The sequence below is a fragment of the Elaeis guineensis genome, chromosome 5, assembly GCF_000442705.2.
Source record: "Elaeis guineensis isolate ETL-2024a chromosome 5, EG11, whole genome shotgun sequence".
Lineage (NCBI taxonomy): Eukaryota > Viridiplantae > Streptophyta > Magnoliopsida > Arecales > Arecaceae > Elaeis > Elaeis guineensis.
Genome location: NC_025997.2, coordinates 125060930 through 125082584, shown reverse-complemented (window position 1 = coordinate 125082584; position 21655 = coordinate 125060930). Strand labels below are relative to the sequence as shown.

Here is a 21655-nt window from a genome sequence, read left to right as displayed (position 1 = left end):
GCTCTAAGGAGACTTTCTGCTTGACATGATGCTCCCAACACTGACCTCACTTTGAGTGGAAACATGGCAGCATGTTTGGTTTTTCTGATTTGCCACACAGCAAAGCTAGGCGTAACACGTTGACAAAAGACAGTGACATTATTACTTAGAAAGACCATCAGTAGTCAAACATCTAATGATGGATTAACCCAACCTTTGAGGGCTTTCAGAAGGTTTATTATTTAGCACATTCCTTAAGTAATGTTCATGTATTGATTGCACAAAGTATCCACGGATGTTCTAATAGAGTGTTATGGCTGCGTAACGCCTCACTCTTAAACACCACATCAACACTACTGCAAACAATACACAATTTGCACAAACATGTTTTGTTTTGAAAAAAAAAAAAAAGATTGCCTTTTTCACTCATTGAGAAAGGATGGAATATTACCACTACACATTACCAAATGATAAAATTTAAAAAAAATTATACGAATATCTCCTCGAGTTTACCTCAATTTCATTTACACCCTCTTAAGTTTAAAATATTTCAATTTGATCTTTTAAATTATCTAAGTATATCAATGTGCTCTTCCGTCCATTTAAATGATAACGTCATTATATTGCCCTTCGAAAAGTCAGAAATACCCATCTTTTTCTTCAGGTGCTCCAAAAGATATTTCAGTCTTTTTACTATGGATATATTATAATTAAATTTGACTTAAAACTATAATTATTTTATAATTAAATTATTTTTTTAAAAAAATCCGATGGCGTGGACGAAGGGCAGAGCAGCAGAGGCTCGTGTCGCCCATTTTTTCTCCTCTCTCTCCCTCACGACCCCTCCTTCCCTCCCGCGACCGCGCCATCGCCCATCTCCACCCCCCTGTCGCCCCTCTTTAGCGCAGCCCCTCCCTCGACCCTCACAAAACTCCACCCCCCACTCCGCCCTCCCCCGACCCCACGTGAACCCCCTACCTCCGCCCTCCTCCGACCCTCATGAAACCCCCACCTCTCCCACTTCGTCCTCCTCTGGCCCCGACATGAACCGCCCCCCACCCCCTCCTCTGGCCCCGGTACGACCCCCCTTCGCCCCTCATCCGGCTCCGACATGACACTCCCCCTCCTAGCTCCGGCGTGAACCACCCACCACCCCTCCGCCCTTCTCTGACTCCAGCGTGAACCGCCCACCACCCCTCCCTTCTCTGGCTCCAGCGTGAACCACCCACCACCCCTCCGCCCTCTCTCGGCCCTCGCGAAACCCTCACCCCCCCTCCACTCTCCTCTGGCCTCAGTGTGAACCGCCCCCTACCCCCTCTGCCCTCCCTTGGCCCTTGCGAAACCCCCAACCCCCCTCCGCCCTTCTCTGGCCCCGACGTGAACTGCTCCCCACTCCACCCCGGCCCCCCGCCCTCAGGCCTGCGACAGCCCCTCCTCGCCCCACGATAGCATCCCCCCTTCTCCCCTTCTCTTCTCTTCTTCTCCTCACTGCCACACTGCCATCGACACCACAGAACCCCCTCCTGTGATAGCCCCACCCTTCTGGCCCCCCGGCTGTGATAGCTGCCCCCCATCGCCCTCGACTGGCGTCAAGAAGATGACGGCGGCCCGTCGATTGGCTGATTTCTAGCCACCGTCGGTTGGATTTTGCGGAAAAGGGTACCGGAGGGGGTGTAAGTGAAATTAAGGTAAACTTAAGGAGATGTCCATATAATTTTCTCCAATTAAAATCATGGGTAATTTTGCGATTTCAAAAAAATAATGCATCATGTGAGGGTCATGTGACGGCATTCCATTAACAGAGATGGATGGAAGGGGCACATTGATACAGTTCGATAATTTGAAGAGTCTAATTGAGACGTTTTAAACTTGAGAGGGTGTAAGTGAAATTGAGGTAAACTTGAGGGGGTGTCCATATAATTTTTTCTAAAATTTAAAGAGATCCCCTCTTACTTTGATAAATTTAAGTGTATGATAAATATCTCCCTACTCCTTAACTAGGGTACAAGCTCTAACAAAATACGAATGAGTTGGCTATTATGTCATTACTGAAATCATCTGCAGGATTTGGACTAGATTAGGCTTAGTGGTAAAGCTGCTTGTACCACCTATCCAGCGTTGCAACCAAGCTACACGGTTGTCAGCGTCCAACAGGTGTTAACCTAATATAAACCAATTGACAAGTTGCTTAATGAAACTTTCCTGCTTTTTTTCATACAGTTTTAGTTTCAAGTATGAAGTTAATTGCATGTTGTCCATATCTTCAGACATACACCATAAGAAATCCATGAGGGTGACACCGCCTGGTTCATTACGTATGTTATCTTACCATTATCAGAATTATATTGTCGACTACAATAGTCGATGAGGTATGCTTATCGATCCTTGATTAATTATATCTTTAACTAATTGATGGTTAGTTGATGTGACTGGGATGTGCTAACTCTCTATACTTTTTATTGTTATTTCAGTACAATGCGCAAGAAAAAATAAATTGATGGTTATGCATAAAGGTAAGAAATCCAGAATCATGAGTAGCGTTGAATCAAGGCCAGAGTGACAAAGGTGGCGCGAGGCGGGCTAGGTGAAAGCTTTTGACTAGCCTTGACCTTTTTGGAGGCCTCGTCTGGGGATGGTCTATCTGCCATCTTTAATGACTGCTGACCTCCATTACTTTGGGGAGCTCACAGAGCACCGCATCCTCTTGGACACCAATCGCTTGAAGCCATTGTGATCACCAAGTTTTTATGTTCTCCTTTAGCTAGTCATTTTCCCTTTTTAGTGTTCTCTGTGTGTGTGGGTGTGTTTAGTATTCCCTTGCAGCAAATTGGAAAGCAAGAAAAGAGGCCGTGCACTGTATGCCTTGAAAGCATGTTTGCGGTGTATACAGTGAGTGGATCTCCTTTGGCTATCTGCCTTTAGTTAAAGAGGAAATTGTCGATATAAAGCAACCAAAGTAGAAACTAGAAAGGAACTTTTCCCTAAAAAAAACTTGGACATTATTGCTGGCTTGTGGTTGAAAGAGAACGGTGGCTGGAGAGGTGATTCTCAGGGGATCTCCAAAGCTCAGTTGGATCATTTTTAACAAGTTAAAGCAGGTTGTTGTTTTCATGGAATTTGCTTTAGTGCATTATAAACTATCGATCAGAAAAAAACATGGTGCAATATTCTTGCGACCGAGTAGCAAGTGATGGCTTCAAGCAAGTGATATAATAGATAAAATGTTAGCTGGAACAAGCCAAATATCAGCAGTTAATGCTGCATGGGTCAAATTCAATTGCACACTAGAGCATAACTATAGTTCAAAGTATGATATATTAGGCTTCATACTTACTGTTGGATTACCATCCTCAACAGTGAATTTAAACTAATCTTATTCACAAGAAGAATAGAAAAGTAGTACGTTCAATATATTTGCTTCAGTTCTTAAAAATGCATGTAGCATGTGGATCCCACCATCTACGTCGCAGTCCCGCCACGTCAACCACGAGACTTGTTCCCAACCTGAGTGGAGACAGCTGAGCCAGTGTGCTCATATTTTGTCTTGGTACCTTATCATGCATTTTCATAACATCCTGAGCAATTCTCACAACTTTATTGACATGGGGTGGACGCCAAGTTTGCTGGGCAAAGCCAGAGCTGCCTATCTCAACTGGGTGCATTTTGTCCCTGGCCCAAGTCTAACTTGTTAGCATACACTCATCTGAGTTTGTGAAGAGAGTGCCCCCCCGCCTTAAAAAAAAAAAAAAAAACTTTGGACTTTGCTTGAGGCTGTCCCAAGCTTTCACTTTAATTGGTCTAGTCTTGTTTATAGTTCTTTCATCTTGCTACAAATAAGACCCAACATGATGGTGGCTCCCAAAACCAAAGCCCACAACTTTTATGTCAACATGAGTAAGCTATATATGTAAAGAAAGTCCAGGACTGATCAGTCTCAAATATATATGTGTCTGTATGTATCTACACACATATGTACAGAATCCAAGAGGACAAAAAGAGGAGGACAGAAACCCTAACTTTTCTCCCCTCTCAAATTGTTTCTTGCTGTCATATTGGCAGGCGAAGAACAAGACGTGGGAGAAGCAATCGATTTGTTTTATGGTTCACACGGGGTGAAAGTTGAAACAAAGGCACAAAGGGATGACAACCCCACCACACACGCAGACAGTCGGTGAAGGAGATCTAGGAATGGACAAATGTGGAAGCCTAAAGCAAGTGGTCTCACCCCAGCTGTCATCTACTTGGCAAGTGACTTCGGAGTGGCAGCAGAGCCAGTTGGAGATTTTGTTCCTGAATGTCTCTAGATTTTAGTGCATGGCCACCTCCCAAGTCATGATTCCTAAGAAGGCTTTTGTCAAAAGAAAAGTGTGGCCAAAGGATCCCATATGATGTTATGGTCCCGTAAAACCGTGGCGCCTTCCGGCGCTAAAGTCGATTTACAGCGAGGGTAGAGAGTGAGGATGAAGTTTTGAAATTAATTTCAAACTCGAATGTTTAGATCAAATTGGATTAATTTGTCATTGTTTTAAGTTCGACTCGAGCTTAATTTCACATCGAGTCCGAGAGTCGAAGATGATTCTGAGTACTGATGAGCTTGAAAATTCTAAATCATGTCACGTTGGAACCAAGCTAAGCTTACGCTTGTACTCGAGACTGATTCATGCTTGGTTCGAATCTGAATTTAACATTAATGGAATCAAAAACTAAATAAATATTCAATCTTGAAACAATCTTATATGCTAGTCACAATCTGTCATGGTTTGACTCTTTTTTCCACATTTATAGATGCCAAAGATGGAGTTCTCTTCCTTTGGATTTCCCAATTGAATCAAGGTGACTCTCCTTTTCACTTGGAAGTGAAAGCTGCTTCGTCTATCAAGAAAAAAGGCTGCTGCTATTACCAATTTCTCCCATTGCAAGACTTTATGTTCAATTAGCAAAGCTTCTTCCAGTGAATCCTTGTCCGCTTAAAGCTGGCCTTGGTGAGAAGCCTTCATTTTAAGTTTGCCTGGGCCTAGAACTGGAAGTTGGCACCCCCTACGCCAGTCCGTTCATCTCTGGCCTCTACTCTCAGCAAAGCTGGAGGTGGCCACGGAAGAACTGATCCCTGGGTCATTCACGTCGGATCCTAGGAACATATTGGAAGGGAAGGCGTATAGGAGGGCGTACTCACGTACAAAATAAACACCAATCATTGAAGGAATCATCCAAACCCCGATGCCATTTCACTCACCATTGGATACTTATCCAAGGGCCTGAAACAGGATAGGACGGTACTGCTGCTCTCCACGTACGCCTTCCATTTTTCTCACATGTTCTCTATCATAGCATCCACCGTCTTTTACCGTAATACCCCTCCACCACACCTAATTCCGAAAATACCCTCCAAGTTAGAAGTGGTTTCCCATGAAATCGGTGCAGCAAACCAGACCAAGAAGTTGGACCGGTTCTAATTTGGATCGCCCACTAGTTCAAGCTTGGCTTGATTCTTAACCTAGAAGGTGCAAGAAATCAGGAGAAATGGAAAGATGAGACTGGCTCCAGATTTATGCATGAACCTCAACTTAAACTTTAGCTTTTATCTAGATGTTGCAGAGCCAAACATAACCAGGTTAACTCGGCTTGTCAAAAGAACGAGTTCACAGCTTGTGAAAGAATGCTAATTTGTTGCTTCATTCATTGTTTTATTTGATGGAGTGCTAACATGGCACTTACATAATGGCCAAACTGCATATGAACTCACTCAGTTACTCACATACTCTTGTGCTTTGGACCAATGAATCAAGTGGATAATCACCTACGTCTTAAATGCATCTTAATGCCTAAAAGTTGGATAGACTGGCCTTTACGTAAGGACTGTTTACCTCAAATTTTTATAGAACATAAGAGGCTCGTTGAATGATAAGGAAACTAATATTTACTTATACGATGCAACTTCAGATTTCATTCAAATCAGAATATTTTTATATTTTATTTTAAATGAAACATAGTAACTAGACTTTAATTCGTATCATGATAGGCCTAAAAAAAAAAGACTTCATTGCTGTTCCTGGATTTAGGATTATGGTAGTCCCCGATGATAAACTTACTCTACAAGCGTTTTATGTGAATCAAAAAGTGTATCTTGGAGACTACAATCATCAAAACATGTCTAAAATCCTCTCTATCAAATTAGACCCAAACCCCTGCAAAGGGTTCAACCTCAGGCAAAGAGAAAACTGGTCTACTCTATGGTATCCAGCCCAAGGGTGTTTTGGTCCATTCAACTAAGGCAATGCATGTGCCTCTTACGCCACACATTTTAGGTGCTACCTTCTCTAGATAGAAGAACAGGTTCCATCCTCAGTTATTTATAAGCCAACTCACCAGTTGCTCAGTCCATGAAGAATTTAGCAAGGCAAAATGAACTGGGAAGCTGCGTTCTCCATAGTTCTTGGTGTCATCATGAGGAAGAGCTTATACAGGTTTCAGGAGGTTGGGCAGATAGCCATGGACTTTGTGTCTCTCTTCGCATCGGCAGTCCGGTTCTCGGGGCTGGTCTACCACAGACCGATCCCGGTCTCAGCCAGATATGCTCACTTGTCATCCATGGTGGCCACCTACTAGAGGTGAGCAACTGAAGGGCTGCGGTAGTGTTGGCTCTGATGAGAGAAGGACTATAGTTTCTTCTTTTAGTTGCACAAGGTAGCGTTTAAGTGGTGGCTTGATCACTCTACTTATGTTAATAGGTTTCTTGCATGGTTTTGTTATTATGAAATAAATATATGAAGGAAATCTCTAACGTTCTATAAAGTTATATGGATCATCTTAAAGGCTCTTGGCTATTTGATAGGTTTGTCTTTGACCTTCTAAGATCATCTTCCAGAAAGAGGAAATGTTGTGGGGTCATTCTTTTAAAGGTGATTGTCCTTGCTTATCACTAATGAGGTGTTGAATTCTAATGATTATTAATTTTTAGTTAAATAGTATATCGGTCCTTAAATCCGTCCATCTCCATAAATAAGCCACCAGCATACTGCCCTCATTCATTTTTACATCACCATATTAATGGTTATCATTTAATCTATTGAAGTAAAATGGTAGAATTAGTGTTGTTAATACGAGGAAATAAACTTGTTGCTCAATTATATTAAGAAATAGTCGTTGTTCTAGAAAACTTCGTTTGCTCAATCCCTTTCTAGGCGATTAGATTTTGACATATCGTATAATAGATTGAGGGTGCTCTTCTTAGCAAATGCCACATAAAAAATGGGGCGATTATTGGGTGTCGGATGAATCAGTGGCATATAGAATTTGGTTCAGCACTTTCTTTTGGCGGCAAAATTTCAGTTCTTAAACGAACCTCATATTTTACCCCAAAGAGAGACACACACAGAGAGAGAAAGAGAGAGAACCTTATATTCTTGCTCTCACCAATCTTACAAGGACACTATGACGGCAAAAGTGTTTGTTTTTCATCATAGCCGTTGCTAAGGTTAAGATCTTGGATTGAGAAAGTCACGAAATTGTCAACCTAAAATTCTAAATTCCCGATCTACAATTTTCTTCCTACATGAATTCAAAGTAATCACACACTATTATCTCAGCATCACTTCATTCTCCAAGGTGGCACCAACCGGCCAAGACTTCACCAATTAACCATGACCTAACCGAGGTTCGGGTTGCATCTTTCATCCGAAAGAGTGATTAAACTTCTTTCATGATGTCAACCATTAAATGGCACCTCATGCAGATCTTAAGCTCTCCAAACCCCTTCATTGATCCACTGATATATATCTCAAAATGCTTATCGCATGATCCAATAGTGAATTCCTTTCATACGTACAATACAATCTGAACCCAATCTGACCAAATGCATAATCTTTGCATTATAAACTGAGACAGATGGTCATCGTCCACAACTACATTCGCACAGGTTCTCCATTTTGTTATTATTACCATGAATGATAGTAGGTGAAGGACATTGATAGGTAATACGAGCCATTTTATTTATTATTACCATTAAACGATGTACCATACAAAAGCAAATATTTCAATAGCAAACCATTCATTCTTACGGGGAAGATAGCTAAAGAGAGCGAGAGACAACGAGGTGGTGTCTCACCATCAGCTCCAAGCTCTTATTTATTACTAGCAGGAAACCCCCACAGCGGTGGTGCCCCATCATCAGCTCCTTACGAGAAAACAGCTCTTACTGTTCACAAGAAAAAGGATCCCCCCCCAGGAGGGATATACAAAGCTAGATGGATAGATAACTACAACTCCATTCAGTTTCAAGAGCATCAGATCAGGCTTCACAGCTTTGACAATGCAGTGTCCATTACGTCAACGAAGAAATCTGCAGAAAAGAAGACGATGATATGGAGTTAGAAAAGCGATTTATAACTTCAGCTACTACAGATATCAATCATACTGCAGCAAAGCTCGAGTGAAAGCACACCAGAATCTTCCTTGGTAAAGCAGAGAGGAGGCGTTATTCTGAATACATTCCCATAAAAGCCACCTTTCCCCACCAATACACCCATATCTGCACCAAGAAATCAGGTTTATCAGGAATCAGACTTATAAAATGGAGGGAGAAAAACCATATGTAAGACGATAGATATGTATAGTATTCAAATCACTTTCACACCTCATTGGCTTCATTGAATGCTATAGCTATCCTAAAAGCCAATGCCATCAGGATGCAGTGGCTTCAATAAAATACTACCAACAAAATAAACAGATTCATGGCCTTTTTGCTTAACAAAATGACCTTCCAGCATTGCATGGATAAAAATGACTCACCTTTCATCAAGTTCATGACATGCAAAATTTCAGCTTTGGCTGGAGTTTTCTGTTGACGGTCAGTAACTAGCTCAACTCCAAGCATCAAGCCTCTGCCCCTCACATCACCAATAACTGGAGCATACAGAACAAGTCAAACACCAAACGATCAGAAGATATTTCCAGAAATAAATAGCAAAATGGAAAACCAATAGCAAGTCCTAACATAATTAAGAGAAACTAAAGGAAAATAAAAAGGAAAACAGGTAGTTCAGTAGTTGTCTTGCCAATTTTTTGTAAGAATGACTTTCATATGGAATACAAGGATACACGTCAGATCTATAAAATATCTAGTTAGTACCATGTTAGACCTCATATTCATAAAATATAGAAGAAACAGCTTAACATGCTATAGATGATCAGAATAATTGATGGCGTAGAAAGGGGATAAGATTTTCCATGTTTGAAGGTGTATGTTGTTATGATGGAAACAAAGCTCATCCTTGGCACATGTAGGACAAGCCTGCATTACAATTACATGAGGATGAGAAGGGACCTTGCCAAAGCAGACGCACTGCAAGCTTCTCTAGACAGATTATCCCTGTCTAGCCCATTACAGTAATCACAGACTTCTGAGGCTAGATTAACCACAATCAAATTGAGTTTGCTATAAAAATCCCTGTTCCCTGAATCAGATGAATAGTAAATTCATTAAGGGGGTATTAGAGTTTGTGTTCATGCCTTTTTCTTTTGGGGTTCTACTGATTTACCGCCTCCTGCCAAAGTTGGCACAGGCCTGAGGTGACAAATAGCCACCCAAATATTAAAACATTTCCTACAAATATTCTTTGATACATGTAAGTATAAAAGCATAGTCTGATTGTTACTAGACATAATAAAATCAGTTTTTTTTTAGAAACAAATTCTCCAAAACTACACAAAAATGTATGTTGATATGGCATGCTTCCCATAGCAGACTATATAAAAGTTCTTTTATCAGCAAATAATAATGAAGCTTTGAAGCAAAGCCTGCAATTTAAAGACATAACTATGGCAGGCAATCTCTATAAGACATAAGCTTACTTTCATGCTTTTCCTGGACGGCCTTGAGTCGATCTTTCAAGTAAGATCCCACAACATGTGCATTTTCTTGGAGCTTTTCTTTCTCAAGCACCTTAAGAACAGCATGACCTCCAGCAGTGCAGACAGGATTACCGCCAAAGGTATTGAAATAGCTTCTGCGGGTCAAGACCTGAGCAATTTCTGGAGTAGTAACAACTGCTCCAATAGGTATCCCGTTTCCAATACCCTGATGACAATGCACAAGAATCAGTCAAGGTTAGATTAAAACCAAGAACAGAGCAAAGTTGAAAGACTTGACTATAAAATTTAGTAACTATTTTGAGTTAACAGGATTATCAGGAATACTATCCAGTTAGATTATGTATGAGGGTTTCAGCACCCATTCTGGATGGAATCTGGCCAGTGCAAAAAAGATGAGTTTCAAGTACTATTACATTTTGCATTTACTACTACATCCACCTCCACAAAAGATGCTACATTTTCTGACCGACACAATTAGAGATAAACATTTCCCATTAGGCAGTTCAATGATTCTATTTTCAAAGAAAGGGTTCTAGATCCAAAAAATCTGGCAAACTCGTTAGAAAGATGAAGCAAGTTTCAGTGACTTCCAAAACACCAAAGCTTTACAAAAGAAAGGGACATAGAAGTTAACCTTTGCCATTGTTACTATATCAGGCACAACACCATGAGCCTCAAATCCCCAGAAATGGCTTCCTGTTCGTGCAAATCCTGACTGGACCTCATCTGCTATACAGAGGCCCCCAGCCTTTTTTATAATCTTATACACAGCGGGCAGGTAACCTGGTGCTAATTCCAGTATTCCACCGACTCCCTGTCATACAGAAAGGAGCTTTTTATTTCACAATTGGCAATCCCATAACAAACAACTTTTGGAAAAATACCAGATAGAAAACTCTATACAATAAATGCAGCATTTTTTAATTTCATATATGAAATCAACATGGTAGGCCGCACAAATTAATAAACATTGTTTTTTTTCAAAAAAAAAAAAGTTTAGCAAGTAGTGATATTAAAAAAAAAAAGCATATGAGAACTATTGATCATAGCATACTTGTATGGCTTCTGAAATGAAACCAGCAACTTGCCCAGAAGTCCCATATTCGATGATTTCTTGAACATCTTTTGCATATTTTTCTCCATCCGAACCAAAAACACCTCTGTATTGATCTGGATTCAGAGCATGGTGCACTCCACTCTGGTAACAGCAGAAAAGGATCAAAACATAGAAAGCTAGGTTCAATCAAGTGATAGATATCAGTATTTTACAACTAATGCTAAACATTTTTTCTGATCATAAGCATGGTTGTTTATTAATTAATCAGTGTTTACTTAGTTGCATCACCCAAATTGGAAGCTGACCAAAAATGAGCAGTGAATAAACTTGAATAGCAAAGAAACTTTTTAGAAAGAAGTACATTGTATTACCAGAAATTGAGCATTAATACAAAGAAAAGGGAGGCCAGTCTCCCATGAGAAGAGAAAAATCCAACCTCCAACACGTTCAAGATCCATGAGCTTTACCCCATTATTTCATATTCAGTATTATCAGTATTATTAGGGAAGATTAGGCAGGCCTAATCACTTTGAAACATGTGTCAGTATTATATAAACTTAATTACTGACCAGAAAAGACATAATCATTGCCTGTGTGATTAAGATTTAATCAAAATGATTGTTTTATATATTCTACAATGAGAATCCCCAAGTCAGGCTCGCAAGAAACTTTGATTAAAAAAACAATAGCAATTGCAATGTATTTCACCTATGCCGCTTACCAAGCACATCAATACCTGCAATAGTCTTAGTTGTGAGCATAGTCTGCCACACCACCCCATAACATCTGGTGTAGAGTGTACCATACCATATCGGTCTCGTACCGGTATGATGTCTTATATAGTACCAATATTCAGTATGCTATTTTGTATTATACCGAACCACATACCGACACTGTAATATAATGGTACTGGCACGGGACCCGATAACAAAACAACAAACCTTGGTTGTGAGCATTAACATTACCATCGACATGTATTAGAAATATCATTCTTGTAATTTATGTACCTGAATAACATTAAATTTCCAGTTACATTGAGCAGTTGCACCCATTGTTCCAGCCGCATTCCCATGGTATGCATTTCTGAGTGATATAATATCATGACAACTGGTATAAAGCCGGGCAATCATCAATGCCAGCTCATTTGCTTCCGTGCCAGAATTTGTAAAGAAAACAACCTGTGAAGAAAGAATTAGATAAAAGTTCAATAAATTGGAAGAAGCTAGATGTTTCTATGAAAGATAAAGGGGGAAAAGAACCAAACCTTGAGATCACCGGGAAACTTTGAGGCTAATTCCTCAGCAAAATCTGCAATAGCATGGTTTAGATATACAACAGTAGAATGTTGCAACCGTTTTGTCTGATTAATTATGGCCTCAATAACTTCAGGGTGGCAGTGGCCACAACAAACAGTAGCAATCCCACCAAATGCATCAAGATAGCGATGCCCATCCTCATCAAACAAATATTGCATCTTACCATCAACTATATTCAACTGCGAAAATATAAAACCAACATTTTCTTTAGTGTACCTTACAGATACAAATATGGTCTACCATACAAACAATAAATTTCAGCATCATTTGATAACAAACATCACTAACAATGATTGTTTGGATTATACTCATGTCATAACCGATTAACCATCACATAAAAAAGACCAATGATTTTAATGGTGATGAGTAAAAGTGTATGAGCTTGCAAAAAATTGGCAGATCAGAACTTCAAGTTAATGTTACTTAATTCATATTTTATTCAGTTTAATTACAAATAAAATGAACTTACACTGGAATATTAATTTCGTCCACTAAAATGGTACGAACCCGATTCGGATGATGCTACGAACCCGGATCGTATCCAAAGATCAAAGAGATGTCAATCACTTCGAGAGGATCAAAGGCCTCCGTTGATCACTTCGAGGGGATCAAACCTCTAGAGACGGGAGAGAATAGAAGATAGGTAGAAGGAGAATAATTCTTGATTGATTCAAAAAGACCCCCGGGGTTACATATTTATAGGCCTATGACAGCCTTTTTCTTACAGTACATGCAAACTAAATAAAGAAGTAGATCAAGAAGATAAAAAAATTAATCAAGAGGCCTAAACTAGCTTTTTCTTAAGGCCCAAGTAAAATAATTAAGGAAAAAGACTTAAAAGGGAAACGAATCAAAGAGATTCGTATCATTCCACCCTCCTCGATTTTGACCTTGTCCTCAAGATTGAAAATCTGGAAAGTGCTCTTGCAATTTGTGCCAGCTTTTCCAAGTTGCATCCTCAGGTGGCAAATGAGCCCATTGGACTAGCACCTTAGTTATAGCATGATTTCGATGCTTGTACTTCTCCATGCGCCGGTCCAAAATAGCAATGGGTTGAATTTTTAGTGTGCCATCTTCCAGATCTGATAGTTGTGATACTGTTACATCATTTAAGCCCACCTTCTTCTTTAGAAATGAGACATGAAAGACAAGATCAATTTTTGATCCAAGAGGGAACTCAAGCCTGTAAGCAACCCGTCCAATCTTCTCTAGAACCTTGTAGGGACCATAAAATCGTGGAGATTACTTCAGATTGTTGCAAACAGTGATAGTAGTCTATCGATAGGGTTGTAATCAGAGATATACCATATCTCCCATATTTAATTCTCTCTCTAAACGATGTTTGTCAGCATATAGCTTCATTCGAGCTCGAGCTTCATTAAGATTCTCCCGAAGCAAGAGTAGGATGCAATCTCGATCGTTTAATTCTCGCTCTACTGCATCTACATTGGTGGTCCCCGGAATGTAGGAGAGCACCATGGGTGGTGTATGCCCATAAACTACTTCATATGAAGATATTTTGGTGGAAAAATGATGGCTTGTATTATACCACCACTCAGCCCACGGAAGCCACTTGACCCATGTCTTAGGTTATTGTCCTGCAAAACACCTAAGGTAAGATTCCAAACAACGATTAATGACTTCTGTCTAGCCGTCTGATTGAGGGTGGTATGAGGAGCTCATAGCTAGTCTGGTTCCTTGGAGTTTGAATAGCTCCTTCCAAAAAGAACTGGTAAATAATGGATCTTGATCGCTAACAATTGAAGTTGGCATCCCATGTAGTTTGAACACATGCTCCACAAATAGTTGTACAATTTGAGGGGCCTTGTAAAGATGGGCAACTGGAATGAAATGTGTATATTTAGAGAGTCGATTAATGACAACCATTATAGTTATTTTTTCATGAGATACTGGAAGTCCATCAATGAAGTCCACAGAGATATCTGACCAAATACGCTACGAAATAGGTAACGGTTGTAGAAGTCCTAGTGGTGATGTCGTCTCACTTTTATTCCATTGACAAACATCGCATAAAGCGACGTGCCTCTTGACATCCTTCTTAATACTCTTCCAATAAAAGGTTTTGATAACCCTCTTATATGTCTTGTAAAAACCGGAATGATCTGCTTCAAGAGCATCATGGAGTAATTTGAGCACTTCTTTCTTTCATTCAGAGTTAGGACCTAAAACCACCCTTCATTTATAGCGAAGAAGCCCTCCATTGAAGGTGTAATTAGGTACCTTCTTTGGTTCATTTTGAATCCTTTGGATGATATCTTGTAGAGATTCATCATATTTGGTTTCTTCTTAAACTTGTTGGAACTAATTAGGAAGTGGTCGCGAGATGGTAAGTAGTTGAGCCTCCATTTTCCAAGATAATGCATCAGCTGCTGAATTTTTAGCTTCATTTTTGTACTTGATTTCATAGCTAAGACCCAAAAGCTTGGCTGTCCACTTTTGCTATACCTCAGAAGACAATCGTTGGTCCATCAAGAATCGAAGACTGTGATGGTCAGTGTAAATGGTGAAGTGTCTCTCCATCAAGTATTATCATCATTTTTGGATAGCATGTAGTATGGCCATCATTTTTTTCTCGTAAGTTGGTAGCCCCAAGTGCTTTTCGGAGAGGGCTTTACTGGTGAAGGCTAACGATCGTCCTTCTTGTATCAAGATAGCTTCGATACCTACGCCCTTGGCATTACTCTCAATAATGAACTCCTTTGAGAAATTTGGCAAGGCCAAGACTAGAGCTGAGATCATAGCTTGCTTTAGATCATTGGAGGCCGACACTGCCCCCTCACTCCATTGGAAAGAATCCCTTTTTAAGATAGCTGTGAGTGGGGCACTAATTTTGTCATAATTCTTGATGAATTTGCGATAGTACTCGGTAAGACCAAGAAAGCCTCGCAATCCTTTAAGATTTCTAGGGATCGGCCATTCCAACATGCAATTGATCTTTTAAGGATCAATTGCTACTCCATCCTGAGAGATGATATGCCCCAAGTACCCCACTTGTTTCTTGCCAAAAGAACACTTTGATTGTTTGATGAATAATTTATTATGCCAAAGAGTGTGAAGGATTACCTTCAAGTGAGAGAGATGGTCTTTCCAAGTACGGCTATACATAAAAATGTCGTCGAAGAATACTAAGATGAACTGCCGTAGGAAGGGCTTGAAGACATCATTCATAAGACTCTGAAAAGTAGAGGGGGCGTTAGTCGGTCCAAATGGCATAACTAAAATTTCAAAGTGACCTTTATAAATCCTAAAGGCCGTCTTGTGAATGTCTTCTTCATGCACTTGAACTTGATGGTAGCCTAACCTTAAGTCAAGCTTTGAAAAGAATGCTGCTCCATGTAACTTGTCCAGTAACTCATCTATGGTTGGGATTGAAAACTTGTCCTTAATGGTTATGTTATTGAGTGCTTTGTAGTCAACGCACATTCTCCAAGATCCATCCTATTTTCGCACCATCAATACTGGCGATGAGTATGAACTCTGACTAGGCTGAATAATTTCACTAACCAACATCTCTCGAAATTGCCGCTCTACCGCTCCCTTTTGATAATAAGGGTAGCGATAAGGTCGAATATTTGGAGTGCTGCCCAATAGGAGTGGAATCCGATGATCATGCACTGATTGAGGAGGAAGTGAGGAAGAAGTAGCCAATAAGTCATTAAAGGTCTTCAACAGAGTTTGCAGATCACCTGACAATTCTTCATCCACTTCTCTTCCTTCCAAGGAGTGGAGAGTCATATAGATGGCACATCCCATTTTAGACAGGATCTTCTCAATGGTAATGACTACTTACAATTTGTGAGGCCAGCATCCGAAAACCTCTCAAAGTATATTGTTGCCCATGTGATGTGAACTGCATAGAAAAATTTGAGAAATCCCAAAGAATAGGCTCGAGAGTACGTAACCAATAGGCCCCAAGTACTACCTCACATCCTCCAAGAGAAAGTACGTAAAAATCAGAATGAAATTGAAATTTTTGGATAGAAACCGGTATATTAGTGCATTCATCACTTGTTGCAAGTTTCTCCCCATTAGTCACCACTATTTCGAAGGGTTTCTCCTTGTTGATGCAGCATTAAATCTTCTTGGAAAGTGTTAGATCAATAAAATTGTGAATGCTGCCAGAATCAATAAGGATGGTCACCGGCTGCCGCTTTATCATCCCTTTCACCCGCATTGTCTGGGGAGAGAGGGATCTAAAGATGGCATGCATCGAGATCTCCGATGATATCTCTCCAAAAATTTTTGGAGCTTCTTCTTTTTCTTTAGAAGAAAACTCCTCTTCTTCATCTGACTTGCCTTCAATTAAAAATGGCTGATTTATTTTGCAGCGATGACCGGCGCTATACTTTTCATCACAATTATAGCATAGGCCTTTTTCCCTCCTTGCTTTAGCTTCGACTGGAGTCAAGCGCTTGATAGGTGGCCTGAAGGTTCATTTTTTAAAAGTTGGTATTGTTGGTGTTGTTGTAGAAGTTGCCACTCAAACTAGTGTGGATCTTTTCAAGCGACGTTGTGCCAACAACTTTTTCTCCTGAAGATGGGCTAAGCCAATAGCACCCGATAAGATTTTAGGTTGAAATTCCATACATCATGTCGGATGTCATCTCGCAACCCGCTTATGTAGCAACTTATATAAAACTCTTGGAGGAGCTCATTAATCCGATTAGCGAGCATCTCAAAGTGGCTTGTGTAGTCTTTGACAGACTGTGTGGGACCTTGGCGCAGTTTGATCAATTGCCCCATATAGTCTTCATATAGGGAAGGCCCGAAATGGATACAGAGGGCCTCCATAAATTTTCTCCAATTTTCCATCCCTTGGCTCATCTCATACCATTGGAACCATTGGAAGGCTTCTTTCTCCATATGGTATGAAGCGAGAAGGACCTTTTGGGAGTCTTCAATTTGATTAAATCTGAAGAACTGTTCAGCTCGATAGACCCACCCCGTTGGATCTTCACCATCAAAGCAAGGGAAGTCTAACCGCATAACCTTTGGTTGTACTGTTATGGCTTCATCTCGAGAATTAAATGAATGTGGAGGGGGAGTGGGAAGCAAAGGATTCTTATCAGAGCTTAGAGTTGACCTTTGTTCTTCGATGGTGGTCCGAGATTTGATTTGCTCACTGAGGCCGAAGATCAAATCTTTGATATCCCGCATCTCTCCTTCAAGCCGGCCAAAATGGCTATCAAGCTTGGTCAGATGCACCTCAGTGGCATTTTTTGAAGTCTTCGTCCATCTGCTTGATCTTTGATCTTGTTTGCATACACTTGGTCACGGTGATAGGTGCAGAGGATGACTTGGGATGGCAACGAGGCGAGAGGATAGCCTGGCTCTGATACCAAATAGTACGAATCCGATTCGGATGATGCTACGAAGCCAGATCGTATCCAAGGATCAGAGAGATATCAATCACTTCGAGGGGATCGGAGGCCTCCATTGATCACTTCGAGAGGATCAAACCTCCAGAGAAGGGAGAGAATAGAAGATAGGTGGAAGGAGAATAATTCTTGATTGATTCAAAAAGACCCCAGGGGTTACATATTTATAGGCCTATGACAGCCTTTTTCTTACAGTACAAGCAATCTAAATAAAGAAGTGAATCAAGAAGATAAGAAAATTGATCAAGAGGCCTAAACTAGCTTTTTCTTAAGGCCCAAGCAAAATAATTAAGGAAAAAGACTTAAAAGGAAAATAAATCAAAGAGATTCGTATCATAAAATCAATCATGACTCATTAGAAAAATAAATCCTCATATATCTACAAAACAAATATACTTCATGAAATCAAAATAATTATATTAGATAATAAGTCCATCCTTTCTCGCAAGCATCCATCCAACAAAGGCCAAATAATGGAGAAAAGCCAAAATGAGCTCCAGCGGTCAGGAATAATCAGAAATAAGAATTCTGCACCAATTACCCAAATCGGTTTCAACTGCATTAAATGTTTTAAACTTTAAAATGATTTATACAAAAGACTACTAAACCAATGCCTACTGAAAATTATGTGTGAGACAGACAGAAGAATCCAGTCTTGCAGCCAATGCCCTGTCAAATAGATCACCAGCAAAGGGAAATAGTCCTTACTGAGCTCAGGACTGCACATCCAGTCCTTTCGTGGAATCCCCAGAATAGTAACAACAAGTAAAACAAACATAAGTCCAAGAAGGGTGTTTACCATCCTGGATGAACTATGATTCACATTATGAGGATTAAATTCCATTCCCCTGCAATCCTGTTCACCAGGTTCCCCTTGAATTTTTCCATTATGAGACACCTCCTTTAAATCAAACTAGACCTAAACAATGTTCCTTGTGCTCATGCAGAAATAACTCCTTAATACACCATGATTGCAAGGCTTATCTTTACCACTCAAAAATCCCATCCCAGTGAAATAGCTTTACCTGTCATCTCAATACAAGCAAGCATTCATCTCAATTACAATGGTGCCTGGCAGTTCCTAGTAAATACTTGATAAAGATCTGCATAATTGCATTTGATTGCCTGATTTGATGGTTTAAGTTCATGTTTTATTTTTTATAGCCAGGGCCAATTGCCTTTGCATATCTAGCCACTATCCCTATCTAATTTCCCCAGAAATTCAACAAAACAAACTCTTCAAGAATTGCAAAAATTACAAAGTTCCACTTTTAATTCCCATATGGCTTTCAATCCCTGCTGCACTTATTCCAAGAAACTTATCAATCTAGGAGTGCTTTCTTAGGCCCCTAAATTGTAAATTGACAATTGTTAGTTGGTTTACTTTTTTGTCTTTTTGATAGATACGTGTCAACCATCCAAGCAACATTGTCCAGCTGGAAGTATTTGCATGGGGTAGCATCGTCAAAGCATGCTACCTAGGTAGCAGCGTGTAACCTGTGCCAGCTGTCATGTGTCTAAAAATCCTTCCAAATATAGAAGATATAGACCATAGCAGCATGACATATACCGAGAAATCAAATCAGGCAATAAATCAACAAAATGAGCATGATATTTTCCCAAAAACATGCCATTTCAATTTCGAACTTAGAAAGAAAAACCGCAAAGAACTAAAAAAAGCTGAACTACAATGGTATTACAGTCTCCATCTCCTACTATGGACTGCAGTAGGTACCGCGAGCCGTATACTGTTTAGATCTTTATTTCGAAAATTGTAGTGCAGGTCAACCGTCCAAAAAACATATCAACCGTATAACCAAATCCCCACCGTCATCTTTTTTTCCCTTTTTTTGTACAGTTAGAATGAATGGCCGTGATCAACTGCAGAGGAAGCGATCTCTGTTTACTTAACGCAGTCCCCGCGAAACATCATAACGGAATCGAACGATTCGATGATCCCGATCCCGATCCCTTTCCCATAAAAAGTTACTAAGAAAAGAACAAAGAATGATTTCGAAAAGCAACAACTCATGTTCATGTACGAACGACCGACATAATTTATAGAAATTAAGGGGAAAAAATCACAAAAAAAACAAAAAAAACATTTTTTAAACAGAGAAATACCAGATCTAACGAACAAACATGTCAAACTAAATTCATAAAATCCATGACAAATTATAGTAAATAATAATTTCACCGAAAAAATCTCTTTTTTTTTTGGGTGAAGACAGAAGACGTACGGGTTTCTTGTAGAAGTAGAACAAGGAGGGGCTGAGGAACTCGGACCGCTTCCGAAGGATCTCGGCCGTCCGCGGGCCGGTGTACGGCGGAGGGGAGTAGTCGAAGGGGGGAATTTTGGGAAGGACGACGGCATTCTCCTCGCGAGGGAGTGTCTCGGCCTCGGCCAGTCGAGACAAACCCCTGTTTCGTGCCACGGACGACAGCCGTCTCAAGAAAAGCCTCTGCATCGCCATTGCCCTTTTCTATGTAGCACCCGATATGTGCCGGTATCGGGGTATAATTCGTTCCCGAAAACAGCCTCCAAGATTTTTGGAAGAGCAGACGCTTCTCCCTTATCCCCTCTCTCTCTCTCTCTCTCCCTCCCTCCCTCTATGCGCATGGGGAGTGGGAGTGGGAGGAGGGCATTGAATAAATAGAGGAGGAGGGATGCAGAGGCTTTATTAGTTTCCTTATAAAATATCAATATGAAATGACAAAATTGGCCTTGGATTCAATTGATGTTTTTTTTTTTTTAGATAAATGTCACCTAGATATGAATGTGGCAGTTTCAGGGTAGCAGAGTCCTTTGCCAATCGTTCCAAAAATTGCGTTCTTTATTATTACAACCATGCTCATGTCCTTTCTTGCATCTTTGAGCTTGGGTTGGATTGCTTGATTCAGATTTGATCGCTCTTGCATCATAATCTTAATCACCAGATACAGTGGTGCACTAGGTTGGATAAATCTAGGTTTAGTCCACACTCAAGGTGAACACAATGTAGGTTAAGCATGGGTCTTAAATTAGACTTAATCACGTCTCATCCAGCTAACTAAGTGTGGATCTTAAAAATTTGAAATAGGCCTAGATAATTTTTTTTGAAAAAAAAAAACTTAATTTGATCAACGAAACCAATATTTTGAAAAAAACTAGATCTTGCTAAATAATCATAAACCTGGAATCAATTTGGATACCATGCGGATCGAGAAATTAATCAGGATTTAATCCAGCGAATTAACTTATTGCTTTTTTTAGAGAAGCTCTGGATAACATAAAATAAATATATATCCCATTTTACATCGGCTTAGTCCTGGAAGATGAACCCTGTGATGGAAAATATTGAAATGTTAATGGAAATAGATATCATATTAGAACGACAAGGCCATACGGGTCCAAGGAGATCCAGTCGTACACGTCTTAGACCCAAACAAAATTCTAAAGAATACTCTTTTGTTTGTTGCCATACTTCCCATTATTCTTTGGGATTTATGCTCAGAGTTCTTCCTAGATTAACGCAAGAGGCAGCAAATTGCACCTATCTATTTTAAGCCGCACATGCGTCGTGTGGACGGAACGCTCATGGCTTAGTTTTTGAGACAAAGATAGCTAGGTTGTAGTACAAAAATCTGGAAACCAAAGATTATAGTACAAAACCCATCCAACAAAAAAAAAAGACAAGATCATAGTACAAACCGCATAGATTATAATTTTATTGAGTGATTGATTTTCCCAACAGCATCTCCTCGTCTAAGTCCAGAGTTGATGACCTATGATTATGTGTCATGTGGTCCACCAATGCATATGGAGAGAGACGGGGGGACAAAGGGTAAAACTTAGAATTTGTTTTGTAACCAGCGAAGGACATAATAAGCAATAGAATACAATTGGCCTTGGTGTTAGATAGATCAAAAAGGTGCAATCCAACTAAGCCGAATTAGCTTCAAGCCTGACTCAAAATACTTAAGCTTAAAATTTGATTTAAAATTGTTTCAGAAAAGCTAGAGATCACCTACCAAATCTCCACTCAATTCACTAA

At 40.1% G+C, this 21655-nt stretch overlaps 1 protein-coding gene across 1 annotated transcript; it reads right to left on the bottom strand.

Moving 5' to 3' along the window:
* Nucleotides 1-7942: 7942 nt before the first annotated feature.
* Nucleotides 7943-20234, bottom strand: LOC105045932 (alanine--glyoxylate aminotransferase 2 homolog 3, mitochondrial). Its single transcript, XM_010924375.3, has 9 exons — nucleotides 19862-20234; nucleotides 12171-12401; nucleotides 11914-12084; nucleotides 10904-11047; nucleotides 10484-10663; nucleotides 9829-10054; nucleotides 8767-8880; nucleotides 8420-8506; nucleotides 7943-8317 (listed from the first exon to the last, which is right to left on the bottom strand). Exons 1-9 carry the CDS (start codon nucleotides 20093-20095, stop codon nucleotides 8274-8276), a joined length of 1431 nt encoding a protein of 476 aa, XP_010922677.1. The 5' UTR covers nucleotides 20096-20234; the 3' UTR covers nucleotides 7943-8273.
* Between the last annotated feature and the right edge of the window lie 1421 nt (nucleotides 20235-21655).